We start from the raw sequence: 15,629 nt of genomic DNA, 5'->3' as shown, positions 1-15,629 counted from the left end.
CTGAGCAATGTAAGTACCTTGAGAATTTTCTATCCAAACTTAACCACACAATGAATTAAAATACATCTGAACAGCTTTCAAATAACACCCACAATTCTTACTGTCAACAGAATAAGTGCAATCGTTGAACCTTCTGCAACTTACACAAGTTGGAGCCTCGGACCTTTTAGGACACTCTTCATGCTTGTGACCCTCATCACCACAATGCACACAGAGTGAAGTATATTGACAGAATTTGGCCATTTTGCCCACTGACCAAATCTACAACACTTAAAACATCTCTGAACATCAATGTACTCCTCAACTCTACAAGAAGAGAAATCCACAAACAACCTACCTTCAGCAACAAACTTGTTAAACAGAGAAGGCCCAGCTTCAAAAATACCGTGATACCCTAGGGCATCATGTCTACCAATTTTGAACAAAAAACTGCACTTGGACTTGAATGTCACCTCATCCAAGTCAGTGTTTTGCTCCTGTATGAGAGGCATAATCTCCTCATCAAACACGTGACAATCTGTATCATAGACAAGACTTGAAGCCTCCTTTTACGTTTCTGATCTACCTTGACCTCCAACCTTTTGGTAATGTTGTGAAATGACTCTAGTCTCTTTGTCATCCGCTAAGACAACCAGACCTATCCTACTATCATTTATGTTTCTAATTTTCAAATTTGGCCTATTGACCTAAGGGGTAGCCTGAAAGTCTTCTCTAATTTCTCTAATTGTTTTTGTAGAGCCCTTCTTCCTGTTTAGGAAGATGACTTCTGGTTCCTCGTGAGCTAAGCTGTCCTGTAGCCCAACCTGGGTGAACCCTTGCTTGTTACAGGGTACTTATTACACCAGCAGTCATTGCCTCTTCTTCTCCATGAGCCTTGTAGAATAAAAACTCGCTTTACTCTTACTAGATGATGCTCCTCGAATTTTGGCTACGTGCTATTTTTGTAGTTTATAAATAGTTATTTGCAGTTATTTACATTCACACATATCATGCTCTGAAGTAAATACATATAAATACTCTGAAGTAATACCTTAACGGTGGTTCTGGAGGCTAGACATTTGCAAACAATGGCTCTATCGTTAAATCTTTCCAGTGGCCATTCAAAGAAAACAGCTTATGGCTGAGATGCTTAGAGAGTTAAGCTGGGAACTGCCAATATCTTATTATCCAATGTGTGTTGTTGAAAGTAATAAATATTTTTAGTGTTCCCTCCCAATTTTCAAATAATTGAAATCGACTCTTGACTTTTTTCTACCAGCTCCTTACGAAGTTTGTACATCTAAACCCAGGAATTTAGCTACATACTTCTTATCAGCGGTTCTGCATTTATTGTGTAAGTAAATACTGCAACAAACTGCTCTTCCTCCTGGTATTAAAATGCCATCTGCAGATAGGCTTGGCTACCTTCACAACCAACTTTTACCCGTCTTCTGAATGAGCATGTTAAGATATATGACAACTAAAAATTGTTCTTACTTCAGTTAATCCCTCGTTGGAACATTCCTTATAATGTAACATTTATGTTGAAAAATAAGCAACTGGAAACTATACTGTACCTAAATCAATCTAAATCAGAAATATTACCCGACATTCAAAAATTTCTTTAACCTCTTCTTCCAAAACTTTCTTTAACCTCTTCTTCCAATATAGGCTCAGTAATGGAAATTTTTCTAGAATTACAATTTCAAACCATTTACCTAATGAATTTCATTTATTTCTGTCTTGACAAGACAGCTAGATAATAAATGTGACATAGCTAGATAATAAATCTTTATAGGTTGTAGGCTGTGAAAGTTTAATTCATGTCACTCTGATAAGATCTACTGATCATTCAAAGTATGACCTCTTCAGAGGTGATGGAATTGCTGCTTAATGGTCGGATTACTTATTTGGTATTGTAGTCCTCCATGAACTTAATTTCAAGTTCTCACTATCAATCATTTAACCTTGTTTTTTATCTTTTTCTCCCATTTTGGGTTCTGTGTCTATCCAGAGCTCAGTACATGCTTTGCTAGTCCATCCCTAGTGTGAAATGGCAGAGAAGGAGACTGCCTATATGTAGGCCTCTGTTTTCTGCGCAATAGCTGCATAATATTGGGTATCAAGTCAGATCAGGTCTATTCTACTTCCTTTCCTTAAATATATTTTAGTAGCTTCACAATAATAAGTAGTTACATAAGAAGAAAAGCATCTTGTGACCATATTTCAATCTTTTAATACATTAAACGAAAGATAGCTTATAGAAAACCTAGTTCACTATGGGTTTAAATTAGTACTTTTCCCTGGTGCTTCCTTTTCAAGTTATTCATAAAAGTTTCAACGATCGGGAGAGAATTTGTCTTTGTATAATTTTTGGCAACAAATACGTTCAACACCTGTTAACTACATCATAAATAGAAATTATTATTCCAGGAGGTATAGTCTTTTCCAATGACCAATAAAACACTTATATGTAGGCAAGATCCTGTTCTTCCCACTATACCTACAGCCGTACACAGATTCATATAAAATAGACCAATAAAACTAATAATATAAACAACAACTTAAGTATTCAGAGCTAAATTTAAATTTATATGGTGAAAATTATAAATAAAAACATGTTGGAATAATATATTAAAAGTAATGGGAAATTTTTATTTCACTTCCATTCAATGTTTCACAACCCTGGTTGTTGGAAATTGCATTGGTTATTGAATTAGTGTTATTGCATCTTTAGTTTTTATAGTTGTGTTTTAAAGTCAATTTAATATAAGTGCTCCGTTGACCTACTAGACCAAGGAAGGTGAAATATTTAGAACTTGGAAATTGGAGTAGAAGCATGAATGTATTTTTTTCCTTTAAAAAGGTATATTTTTCTATCAGATGAATGGCAAAAAGGTAAATCTTCCATATCAAGAACAATGGCAATATTCAAGCGGTAAATCAAATGATTCACAATCAATGGATAGTGATATGTTGAATTTAAGGCTTGGCATTTTCAATCATCTATGATTCTTTACACTTTTGAAAACCTTTGCTTCAGAATAACCCCCCCAAAAAAAGCAATCATTTATCTTAAAGATCTACGTTTTGATCTGCTAGATCAACCACCATACAGTCCTGATTTGCATATTTTTTGCTCCAATGAAAGAAGAGCTGCAAGAGAATCATTTTGCATCTGATCATAAAAATTGGGTATGCACAAGTGAAAATTTTTTTCAGCAAGGCATTTAGAAGCATTTTAAAAGATAAACTAGATTTATAGAAGAGGGATTATGTTGAAAAATAAAGATATCTCATTTATGTAAGTGCAAATAAAATGATTTTTTGTAATTTTTTTTACTTTTCTGACGTGCTCTATTTATTTGTGTAGATTCCACTGGAAACTATAAGAGAATTCACAAATACTAATGATGCAGAAATACGTCTCGTTGCGCAAGATGTGGTTTCAAACTTGGAAAAAGCTATTACAAATTTAACTGACAAACCTCCAAATCCAGAAAAAATATCTTATGAAGATTGTTACATGGTACAGAATTACTCCCAACAACAACTAACACAACAGCAAGGACATCAGCCTTCATTACAGCAACAGCAAATGCAACAAATACAACAGGAAACTCCTAAATCTAACACAACTGCACCACAGAACGCAACTAATGTCAATGCTTATTAATTATTTTATTATTAAAATTACTGTAATATTTTATTTATACAATAATCGATGTTGTGTCGTGCATTAATTAATTTTAATTACTAATTATAACAGAAAAAGTAAATAAATATATATAAAAGTTATATATGTATCTTAATACATATACATATAAGGTATACTGTGTGTTCTATTCTAACTATTAGTAATAACACAAATATGTATATTATGCTAATAAAGTTAATTTTTAACATAACATACTGTTTTGATTTCATTTATAAAGTGCATGACCGACCGACTGTATTCCTAGAGTAGATATTGCTGGAAATCAAAAGAAAAATGTGATTACAACGGATCAAGCAGTGATCCATTGCTTAAGTATAAAATGAAACTGGAGTTAGGATATCAAATTTTTAGCTTAAAATAAAAGTGTCTTGTCTTTTTACAATAAACTGATGGATAAAGTGTATAAAAAAATGAATACAAGACAAGCATGAAATCAACCTAAAAAGCTGAATGCTAAAACAACTTTTATGTAAAGCCACAATACCACTATTTTGGAAAATTTCAAAACTGAAAAACACAAAAATTGGCTTACATTTTTTGTTACTGAAAACATTTTTGCTTATATTTTTAAAATATGAAAGCAATTTTCTTATATTGAAATTTTTTTTTTTTTAAAAGGATAAATTAAAAATTATACTTCAATAGAATAGTTGATAAAAATGTTAAAAAATATTTTTCTTTAGAATGCAAAATTTTTGCATATATTAATACCTGCAAGCACGCAATTTTTACAAAATAATTATAAATAATTTTTTTAAACACTTCAATTATAATAAAAAAAACTATTTATGCATTAAATTATCATACAGGTTGTCTGGAAAGTTTTGAGCCTCAACATGAAGATGACAGCACTCATCAACAAATGTTATGAAATGCATTTGCACATGCAGTGTTGGGAGGTACTCACTAACATTTGAGTAAGTCATTGTGAATGTTTTTGTGAAAATGGAAAAAATAGAATATCATGCCATGATTAAATACTTGCATTTGAAAGGCAATACACCTATGCAAGTTAAAACAGAGTTGACACTGTTTACAGGAACTCTGTCCTATTATTTGCCACTGTGAAAAGATGGCAGCTGAATTTAAACATGGTTAAACATGGTCGTACCAGCTTGGTTGATGAGCATTTGGGATGGCCAAAAACTGCAACCACTACTGATATCATTGGAAAAGTTCACCAAATGGTACTGGACAACCGACAAATTAAGGTTAGAGATAGCAGAGGCTATGGGCACATTGAAAGAACATGTTTGTTATATATTAAGTGAAGAATTGGATATGCGTAAGCTATCTGCGTGTTGGGTGCTGCGTTTGCTCACTTTGGACCAAAAACACATTAGAATGAACATTTCCAAGACCCTGCTGTAACAGTTTAAGCAAAACGAGTCAGATTTTTTGGATAGATTCATAACTGTAGATGAAATATGGATCCACCGCTACACTCCTGAGATGAAACAACAATCAAAACAGTGGACTGCAAAGGGTGAACCTGCTCTGAAAAAGGCAAAGATGGTTCCATCAGCCAGGAAGACGATGGTGACTATCCCAATTCGTTTATTGGGAGAGTAAGATAAAACAGTAACAGGACAGTATTATGCATCATTACTTGATAAGCTGAAGACAGAAATTGCAAAAAACACATTTGAATAAGTGCTTTTCCAACAGGACAATGCGCCTGCTCACACTTTGATTGTTGCCATGGCTAAAATTCATGAACTGCACTTTGAATTGGTTGACCAGATCTGTCCCCAAGCGACTTTTTCTTGTTTCTTAACCTTAAAGGAGGAAAGAGATTTTCATCGGACGAGCAGGTTATCGCATACTTAAACGCCTATTTTGCGGAAAAACACATCAGCTATTATTTGGAAGGGTTAAAGAGGTTAGAGCATCACTGGAAAAAGTGTATAGACTTGAAAGGAGACTTTGTTGAAAAATGAAACTATATTTCACAGAAAAAATACATCTTTCTATGTTAGGCTCAAAACTTTTCAGACAACCCTCGTAATTAAATTATGTATTAAATTATTTTTTTTTTTAAATTATACATTTAGCTGCATCAAGGAATACTCCATCAATTCTTCCATTCCATTGTAGTGTGGAAGTCTATAAGCCTTTATCTTCTCTTAATCCATATTCACAACTTTCTTAGCTTTAATTAATCCACTGTTGAAACTAATAATCTTTATACAATTATATATATATTACAAAATAATCATAAAATTAATGGAATTAAAGATTATTATTTTTACTCAGGGTATTTTGACAATCGGCAATGACGTCATTTAGTGGTTTAACAGTTATTAATTATGAAGTTACTGGGGTTCATAACATTAATTAATTTTTTACTCAATATTTGGCATTGCTTGCGATACTAATAGCTTAAAAAATCATAATCTTCAATAAAATTTCAATTTTGTGCATACATCCATCCTGTGCTTTAATATAAAGTATGAAATTGGTACTCAATTTAATCAATACTAAATCAAGATTATAAGGAATACTTTAAAGATAAAAATAAACAGAAAATTATTTTTTTTATAATTTAGTAATTATTCACATAAGATGGAAAATATAAAATATTTAATACATTTATTAAAAAGAATAAAAACTCATATAACATACTTAAACTATACACTAAAAATGATAAGATGAAGGCAGAAAGTATAAAATGCAAAAGATGATGTATACAGAAATTTATATAAGAAATTAAATTAACAAGAAGTTAGTAGCAAAGGAAGACTGGATAAAAGAGAAATTTACTGATGAGAAAATTTAACTGGAAAAGTAGGTGTAGAATATAGGAGAAAAAAAATTGAAACTAAATAAATAAGCTGTATGAGATAAATAGAACTGAATAAAGTTTACATAATTAGGTCAGTCAAATATAAACCAAACTTTTTTTTTTTTTTTATAGCATTTTAGTACAGAGTAAAAATACAAAATATATTTATTGCTTTTCTACATATTAATTTAATCATTAAAAAAAGACCTCAGATTAACAAAGGATTGAAAAAATGTTTTTATTTATGATATTCTACTCATTTTTCCAATATAGGAACAAATTTTCTAAAATAGCAAATCCCTACAATTTTGGATAGAAAATAAAATTTACAAACTTTATTCATGACTATTTTTTTCTAAACCTAACCCTTAAAGCACTAGAGATAATTTTAAAAAAAGCTGTACACCATTTTAGAAGAAAAAAAAAACTAACTTTATTTTTTACTGAATTTTTGCATAAATACATTTTTCTTTCTTATTATTTCTTTCTAGATCCAACCATAGGTTCTACCGCAGATTGGAGCTGGTGAAATTCATTACTTGTAAGACAAGAGTGAAGAATTTTTATCTTTATAATGAAAATAAAATTAATTAATTTCAAATTTTTTTAAATGTTTTTTTTTCATTTTATTTTAAACAACATACACTTCTTTGCCAATAAGGTATTTTAAATGTCTACATTTTGGACAATTGGCAGCAAGCTGTACTAAAGAGATGATATAATGTATGCATGTGTAAAAGTTGCACGATGGTGAAACACCAAGAGAAAATTTTTCTTGTGTGAACTGTGGAGTAAAACATTTTACAATACCAGGGTCTGTCCAGTTTTTGAAATAGAAATTAGTCTAAGAAACCAAAATACTGACAAAAATTCCCAGTTACAAAATTCCTGGCGCAATCAGATGCATGCAGTCATTCACTGACAATTTGGAGAAGCAGATTAACATCTGTGACTCAGTTTCTCTCACCTCAAATTCTCTCAGCATGTAAGGCTAATCAGTTCCTGCCCCAGAGACCATGAAATCAAAAGAGCAAAATCAACCAAAGTTGATCAGAAGGTTCTAATTGGGTTTTCCAGAACTAACACATTGCAGAATAACCTTATATCCCTCAAACGTAAAGTTTCAAAGCTGCACCTAGTATTAGAAGCCTACCTAGCCATGAGGTTCATCCTCCTGGCTTCTGGAGATTCTGTTGAGATCCTGGATGACAAGAGTGAAACCGGTTTACGCAGATTGCAATTGGACCCTTCCACATGTCAGAGATTCCAAAAAGAAAAGGATGGTTTTGCAGTATCAGATATAATTACTTTATTTTATGAAGATACTAGAAATTTTGAATAGGTACGTGATGGAATGTCTTAAAAGTAATTTTCTATGTATAGGGATAGCAGCCATCAGTTTCATTTTTTTTAATAACACGGCTCTAAGCATGATTAGCAATCATCAATATTTAACACAAGAAAAAAAATTCTTAAAAACCATATCCCTGTTTTAAAATATAGTCAGGACTATATTTGAATACTACAAAACACACCAATTCTTGGCCTAGTACCCCTGTTTAATTTGATTTTGTATAATATCTAGTTGTACCATACATGAAGTTAAACAAGCTTATGGCATAATGAAAATAACTGCAGAGGAAAATAAAAGTGCTATGTTGGATAATCCGATAACTAATGTTACTAAAATTTCACATTTCCTCGTGCTGCCCTTTTCAGGGCCACGGGACATTTTGAGGTTAACATTGCGTAATTCGATTACTGCCAGTTCATGGAAAGTACGGGCCAAAGAAGAAAAAAAACACAGAAGAAGAAGAAGAAAATGAAGAATGAAGAACCACAACACGTCTCACCGCCATGGACCACCATGGAGTATAAGAGCCCAGCACAAAGGACAGCCAGAAAAGAAGTTCTTTAATTCTCCTTACCAACTACCCATCTTCCTTTCCAAACTTACAATTTTACTTCAGCCAACACATGCAACTCCCACCAGAGAACGGAATACATTGCTTCCTCCAAAAACTAGGGTCCCGATAGGTGTATTCCTATTAGCCCAAAAGGTCTAGCACTGAAAGGACTTAAGCAGACGTACTGAAAGGGAATTACTTCAAGAGCATGAGGTTCATACATGCTTAGTCACTCCCAATCAGCCTGGTATATCATTTCACACTGGTCTTTAGGATCGCAACGCAAATCACCAAATCCATCCATAAAAATAACATGAATATCTATAAACGCCACTAAATAATCAATAATCCGACCGATAAAAGAAAGACACAGCAGCAAAGGACTTTGTCCAGGTTCTGCAATTAGTAGGGAAACAATCTAAACTCCTCCCACCATTGCGTTCCGTTCCGTACTGTAATTTGGTTTATGAGAGATAATAAAAAAGGAAAGTTTGCCCGTCGTAACTCATCCTTTGCATCACTGCTATGTGAACTGTAATAAAAAAAGTTTCTCTGCAAGAACATCTCTGTAATAAAAAAACAGTACACAGTACAGCATCGATTATTCAATACAATTAGGGATTCAAATACTAAGAAAATCAATTTTTCAGATATCCTTGATCTGTAACCAATAAATCTTAAGTGAAGGCATTCAGTGACTTAAAAAATATAAAAGATGTACTTACAGATAATTTAGAAGGTATAACAAGAAAACACTGAACACCATTGAAATATTACAGATTAAAAATTTATTTTCTTACAACATTACTTATATACTAGTAAAGTAACAAAAATATTTTCTTTTACTATACAAGTAATAAAACTTATCACTTTGTAAAAAAATCATGCTTTTTGTTCTTTATGCCCGCAAACCTATTTTCTTGCTGTCAAATTCTTCATGTCCAAACTGGAAACACAGCAGAAATATTTAAGATGACTGTGAAATCATATCTTTCTCATCAATTATGATCAAATAACTGATGCTCTACTGTATTTTGTTTAAATATTTATAAACAAACACGCTATTCTTTTTTTCTATTTACAGAGTCAAACCTAAGTAGAATTTTGGAGAATGCGATGTTACTACTGCAAGTACATGCAGAACAACATCATATGACTAATACTATACTGAGTGAAAATGGCTGACACAGCTAATGAAGGAATAAATATCTAATGAAAAGAGATAATAGGAAAATGATATCGCTAATAAAATTAAATACAAATAAACAACTTTTCCAGTACTTGAAGAAAAAAGTTATTTAAATGCAGTTTATTCATTTAGAAAGACACAAACCTCATTTTGTTGAAAAATTAACAATCTGGTAATAGCAGTAAACATTCCCTATTTTTAAAATAAATATATATATATATGAGAAGTTCATAACGAAGTGAACTAAGTCCATTCTTATCATTTTTGTGTTAGGTGGATTAATGTATCTAAAATTAGTACTGCCATAGCAAATAAAGTCCAAAAATTATTGTAAAATCCACCAAAGTGTGGTTTTTGTTATGCAGTGATTGGCTATAAAATTCTTCACTGTCGTACTGAACCAAGTTCACATTGAATTGTTTATGCATTTTTCCACGTTTGTTTTCCAGAAATTTAAAAAAATAATAATAGACAGTGAATGCACAGTATTGTTTCTTAACATGTTATCAGATGAAGATTATATATTCTAGATTCATAGTCTGTGTCGTATGCTGATATATTTGAAGGTATGTACAAAAACATTTGACAAATGTTTTTAAGATTTGGGGTTAACTTTACAATTGTGTAATTGCAATATAATTTCATAAATGTTTTATTGTGAATGCTAAGTTTTATTTCTATTTTTATGATTAAAATAATTGATTATAGGTGTAGTTAGAGTAATAACTTATTTGTTACAGGATTTGATACAGATAATGAACCAGTTGAGAATGATGAAACACCTGGGCAATCATCATCAAACCTAGCAAATAGTACAGAAACTGGATCAAGAGGAAGAAAATGAAAATTATATGAAAGTTCTAGGAAGAAAAAAGAGACAGTGGTGAGAGATGTGTCTGCTAAAATCTATAATTTAGATTTCAACTGAAAATGTAAAAGTTGCTCTGGAAAATTCACTGCTGATCAAAAACAGAAGATATTTCAATTCAATCATTTTGGAAATTGAGCAACTACTTGAAGCAAAACTTTTTTTTTTTTTGGCTCGGTTAAGGCCAAGAAACCAACAGGATTCTGAGTTTGTGATGAAGGTAGCAGAAGAAAAAGGAAAAGTTTGACTTATGAATACTTTACTTATGAATAAAAGTTAAATGAATATAATATTACTGTATGTCAAAACATTTTCCTAAATGCATTTCAAATAAGTTGGGGTCGCCTCTACAGATGGTTAAGAAAAGATGAGATTTCAAATGTGATTGCCTCAATAAACTTGACATCACCTATGTAGTAGCTCAATTCAAATTATTTACAAAAACAGACAATCCTGGCAGAAAGTATCTTCACGCAGGAATGAAAATACGCAAAATGTAAGTACCAATTAAAGAAAAATTTTATTACAAGGGTTATTTTTTTTTCAAGGTCCGATTGGTCGCAAAAAAAAACCCGTGCAAAGATCGGATGAACCTTTGCAAATATGTGTTGCGCAGCGTCTCTAGTACGGCCTTCAATCACACCACGTCATTTCGTTTAGTTCTGAACATGCAGCTAGCACGTAAACATGTCTACAACAATAGCATCTCCTGCCAAGTGTGAAGTGCGTGCGGTAATTCGATTTCTTCAGGCTGAGGGGTGTAATGCGGCTGAAATTCATAGACGAAAAAGTAATGTGTACAGTGAAACTTCAATGAGTGACAGCAAAGTACGACAATGGTGCAGGAACTTTAAAGCAGGACGTTCAGATGTTCATGATGCAGGCAGTCAGGGAAGGAAGCGAGTGTCAACCTATGAGTGAGTGGATGAGGCAATTCGAGAAAATCATCAGTTCACAATTTCTGTATCGAGTGATTCGTTTCCTGAAATTTCAAGGTCAGCTCTCTACATCATTGTGAGTGAGAAAGTGGAAGAAGCGCTACCACAATGAAGGAGAAGATTTTTTTGAACAAAATTGTTTCAGGGGACGAAATGCGGGTCCATTTCAAAACTGAAGAAACAAAAAAACATTCCAAACAGCGGATGCATTCTCATTCTCCCTGTAAACTAAAGAAGTTCAAGCGAACCTTCTCCATCAGAAAGCGTATGGCTACTGTGTTCTGGGACCGGAATGGAGTTCTCTTGATGGAATTCATGGAACGTGGCTCGACCATCACTGCAGCCTCATACTGCGTGACTCTTCAACGTCTACGAAGGGCAATTCAGAATAAGCGGAGAGGAATGTTGTCATCAAGCATTATCTTTCTCCATGACAATGCTTGGCCGCACACTGCAGCTGTAACAAAGAAGCTCCTGCAGCGTTTTCGTTGGGAAGTGTTTGATCACCCACCATACAGCCCAGACTTGGCTCCATCCGATTTTCACCTCTTTGCTCACATGAAACGCTGGCTAGGAGGACAACATTTTGGCACAGACATCGAGCTGCAGACCAGCATAGAAACATGGCTGAAAACACAGGCGGTTCCGTTCTATGACGATGGTATTGGAAAGTTGGTACCACGCTATGACAAATGTCTAAATTGGATTGGCAACTATGTAGAGAAGTGGAGTAACTATGTAAGTACTTGTTACAAATAAAATTTTTTTTATTTTCACTGTAGTTTTAATTTTGTGACCGATCGGACCTTGAAAAAAAATAACCCTCTTATAAAATTTTCACTACAAAATTTAATTTGCATTTCAAGCATCCTAAAACATATACTTGTTGCTTATGTGATTTCGTTTCAAAATAAATGCAGAACAAGATGCCAATATTAAAAAACAGTAACTAAATGAAAATGAGCTGCATTTACGACAAGCAGAGGCTTCTTTAACTAATGGCAAAGATAAAGAATCTGCTGACTTATACTGTACTTTTGCAAAAAGCACTCCCTTTTCCAAAGTTGTTGACATCTGTTGCATACTACAAACAAAATTTATAGGTGTATAATTTAGAAGTCCATTCCTTTAGTACAGATATGGGTCGCATGTGTGCATGGAATAAAACCCAAGGAGGTAGGAATGCTTGAGATATTTCTACTAAATTGAAAAACATTTAATTTGGCATGCTTCAATCCATATACACATAATTTTGTAATCTGATCAATCAGGTGAACAGAACTGCAGTATTACAATGGTGTTAACTCTATTGAAATTAGAAGCAGTTTCTGTCACAGCTATTTCCCAAACGATAGGGAATTTGGAATTACCGAACGAGCAAGTAAAAAAAAAAGGAATTTATTTACTCTCCTGAAGTTTAGATTCATATTACTGAATGAGCAAAGCACAAGCATCCTTCTTTCCAAGTACAATTCATTTTTATCAAAAAACCGCTTGAAGAATCAATAAATATCTGAAAGAAAGATCTTGATGGGAAAAATTTCAGTTGGTTGAAAATGCGATGGTTAAGAGTATTCAGGGGGAAAATTCTTCAAACATTAAATGAAGAAACAAAATTTTATAAAGTTAATTTATAAAAACTATCACAACATGAAAGATAAGTATTGTGTTTGGCTCATATTAATCAGCCTCAGTTGTATTGTCGTTGCTGACCTGTCAAACAAGCAAAGCAGGATACGATTGACCTTTTACACTATAAAAGATGCATCATTCTTTCTATAAGAATTTTTCTGTTGAAAATGGTACTTTATGTCAGAATGATACATATGAAACATTAATTTTACATTAATGATGAATTTGTTTACGAGTAAAACACTCAATTTTAATGACAGTTATTATATTTTATCATTATTGTTTTGATGTTGCATTTTAATAATGTAAACATTCATATTTTGATTATTAAAAATTATAATGGTAGAAGTTACATCCATTATTGTTCAGTCCTTCACTGCAAAACAAACCAAGTCCAACAACTGCATTGATTTTATATTAACAAAAACAATATGGTTTAATATTTTTACATATCTTCCTTATTTAAATCAGAGCATAAAAATTAAGTATATAAACACATTAATGAATTGATTACAATGAAAAAACTTTGCAGGCTTTTTTCACGAAATAATGTAAAATGGACTTATTTCACTTTAGTTGAATACACGCGCGCGCACGGGCACACACACACACACACACACACACACATATATATATATAATAAATGTACACTACATTATTTTTTTTTTAGATCTATCAGCAAATTATAACTTTTCATGTAACCTGAAAAAATCAAAAAATAAAAATAGTTTTTGTTAGTTATAATCATCATCATCATCATCATCAAAATCATTGTCAAAAATGTTTTCACCTTCAATTTCATCAATAATTTCTCTGGGACGTAGTAATTCATACTTAGTAGAAAGCTGATCAACATTTTTAACTAATCCATCAATTATAGTCCATATATTTATTTTTTTCGATATAACCAAATGACGATTTTCTTCATTCTTACCACCATAACTCTTAGTTTTCAGCCGTAATTTTTGTGCGTACCTAAAGAAAAAACAAGACTATAAAATAATTATCATAAGAAAATGCAGGGAAAGTCGATAGATGGGTGGAATATATTAAAGAGTTATACGGAGGAAATGAATTAGAAAATGGTGTTATAGAGGAAGTTGAGGAGGATGAAATGGGAGGAACAATACTGAGATCTGAATTTAAGAGAGCATTAAAAGATTTAAATGGCAGAAAGGCTCCTGGAATAGACGGAATACCTGTAGAATTACTGCGCAATGCAGGTGAGGAAGCGATTGATAGATTATACAAACTGGTGTATAATATTTATGAAAAAGGGGAATTTCCGTCAGACTTCAAAAAAAGTGTTATAGTTATGATACCAAAGAAAGCAGGGGCAGATAAATGTGAAGAATACAGAACGATTAGTTTAACTAGTCATGCATCAAAAATCTTAACTAGAATTCTATACAGAAGAATTGAGAGGAGAGTGGAAGAAGTGTTAGGAGAAGACCGATTTGGTTTCAGAAAAAGTATAGGGACAAGGGAAGCAATTTTAGGCCTCAGATTAATAGTAGAAGGAAGATTAAAGAAAAACAAACCGACATACTTGGCGTTTATAGACCTAGAAAAGGCATTCGATAACGTAGACTGGAATAAAATGTTCAGCATTTAAAAAAAATTAGGGTTCAAATACACAGATAGAAGAACAATTGCCAACATGTACAGGAACCAAACAGTAACAATTGAAGAACATAAGAAAGAAGCCGTAATAAGAAAGGGAGTCCGACAAGGTTGTTCCCTGTCTCCGTTACTTTTTAATCTTTACATGGAACTAGCGGTTAATGATGTTAAAGAACAATTTAGATTTGGAGTAACAGTACAAGGTGAAAAGATAAAGATGCTACGATTTGCCGATGATATCGTAATTCTAGCCGACAGTAAAAAGGATTTAGAAGAAACAATGAACGGCATAGATGAAGTCCTACGCAAGAACTATCGCATGAAAATAAACAAGAACAAAACAAAAGTAATGAAATGTAGTAGAAATAACAAAGATGGACCACTGAATGTGAAAATAGGAGGACAAAAGACTATGGAGGTAGAAGAATTTTGTTATTTGGGAAGTAGAATTACTAAAGATGGACGAAGCAGGAGCGATATAAAATGCCGAATAGCACAAGCTAAACGAGCCTTCAGTAAGAAATATAATTTGTTTACATCAAAAATTAATTTAAATGTCAGGAAAAGATTTTTGAAAGTGTATGTTTGGAGTGTCGCTTTATATGGAAGTGAAACTTGGACGATCGGAGTATCTGAGAAGAAAAGATTAGAAGCTTTTGAAATGTGGTGCTATAGGAGAATGTTAAAAATCATATGGGTGGATAAAGTGAAGAGGTATTGCGGCAAATAGATGAAGAATGAAGATTTTGGAAAAATATAGTTAAAAGAAGAGACAGACTTATAGGCCACATACTAAGGCATCCTGGAATAGTCGCTTTAATATTGGAAGGACAGGTAGAAGGGAAAAATTGTGTAGGCAGGCCACGTTTGGAATATGTAAAACAAATTGTTGGGGATGTAGGATGTAGAGGGTATACTGAAATGAAACGACTAGCACTAGATAGGGAATCTTGGAGAGCTGCATCAAACCAGTAAAATGACTGAAGACAA

The 15,629-nt window shown here is 32.6% G+C and overlaps 2 protein-coding genes across 11 annotated transcripts in view; one reads left to right on the top strand and one right to left on the bottom strand.

The window, feature by feature from the left end:
* The window catches only part of LOC142328239 (heat shock factor 2-binding protein-like), a 30,141-nt gene extending 26,300 nt beyond the window's left edge, over positions 1-3,841 (top strand). Inside the window, exon 6 of the mRNA XM_075371871.1 lies at positions 3,353-3,841. Coding sequence (XP_075227986.1) covers positions 3,353-3,655 — 303 coding nt within the window. The 3' untranslated portion in view covers positions 3,656-3,841. The remainder of the gene's footprint in view (positions 1-3,352) is intronic.
* The window catches only part of LOC142328238 (uncharacterized), a 56,987-nt gene that overhangs the window by 16,878 nt on the left and 24,480 nt on the right, over positions 1-15,629 (bottom strand). For 7 of the 10 annotated variants that reach the window (XR_012757238.1, XR_012757235.1, XR_012757236.1 and 4 more), the window contains one exon: positions 13,807-13,991. Coding sequence is in view for 6 of the 10 variants with exons in the window: in XM_075371867.1 (XP_075227982.1) it covers positions 13,807-13,991 (185 nt within the window). In the remaining 4 variants the exon portion in view is untranslated. Of the gene's footprint in view, positions 1-7,347; positions 7,485-9,154; positions 13,992-15,629 lie in introns of those variants that run through there. The other 3 variants (XR_012757237.1, XM_075371868.1, XM_075371865.1) reach the window with 3 other exon arrangements.

The sequence above is a fragment of the Lycorma delicatula genome, chromosome 7 (genome assembly GCF_047948215.1).
Source record: "Lycorma delicatula isolate Av1 chromosome 7, ASM4794821v1, whole genome shotgun sequence".
In the NCBI taxonomy this organism is placed as follows: Eukaryota; Metazoa; Arthropoda; class Insecta; order Hemiptera; family Fulgoridae; genus Lycorma; species Lycorma delicatula.
This window is presented reverse-complemented; position numbering and strand designations above follow the sequence as displayed.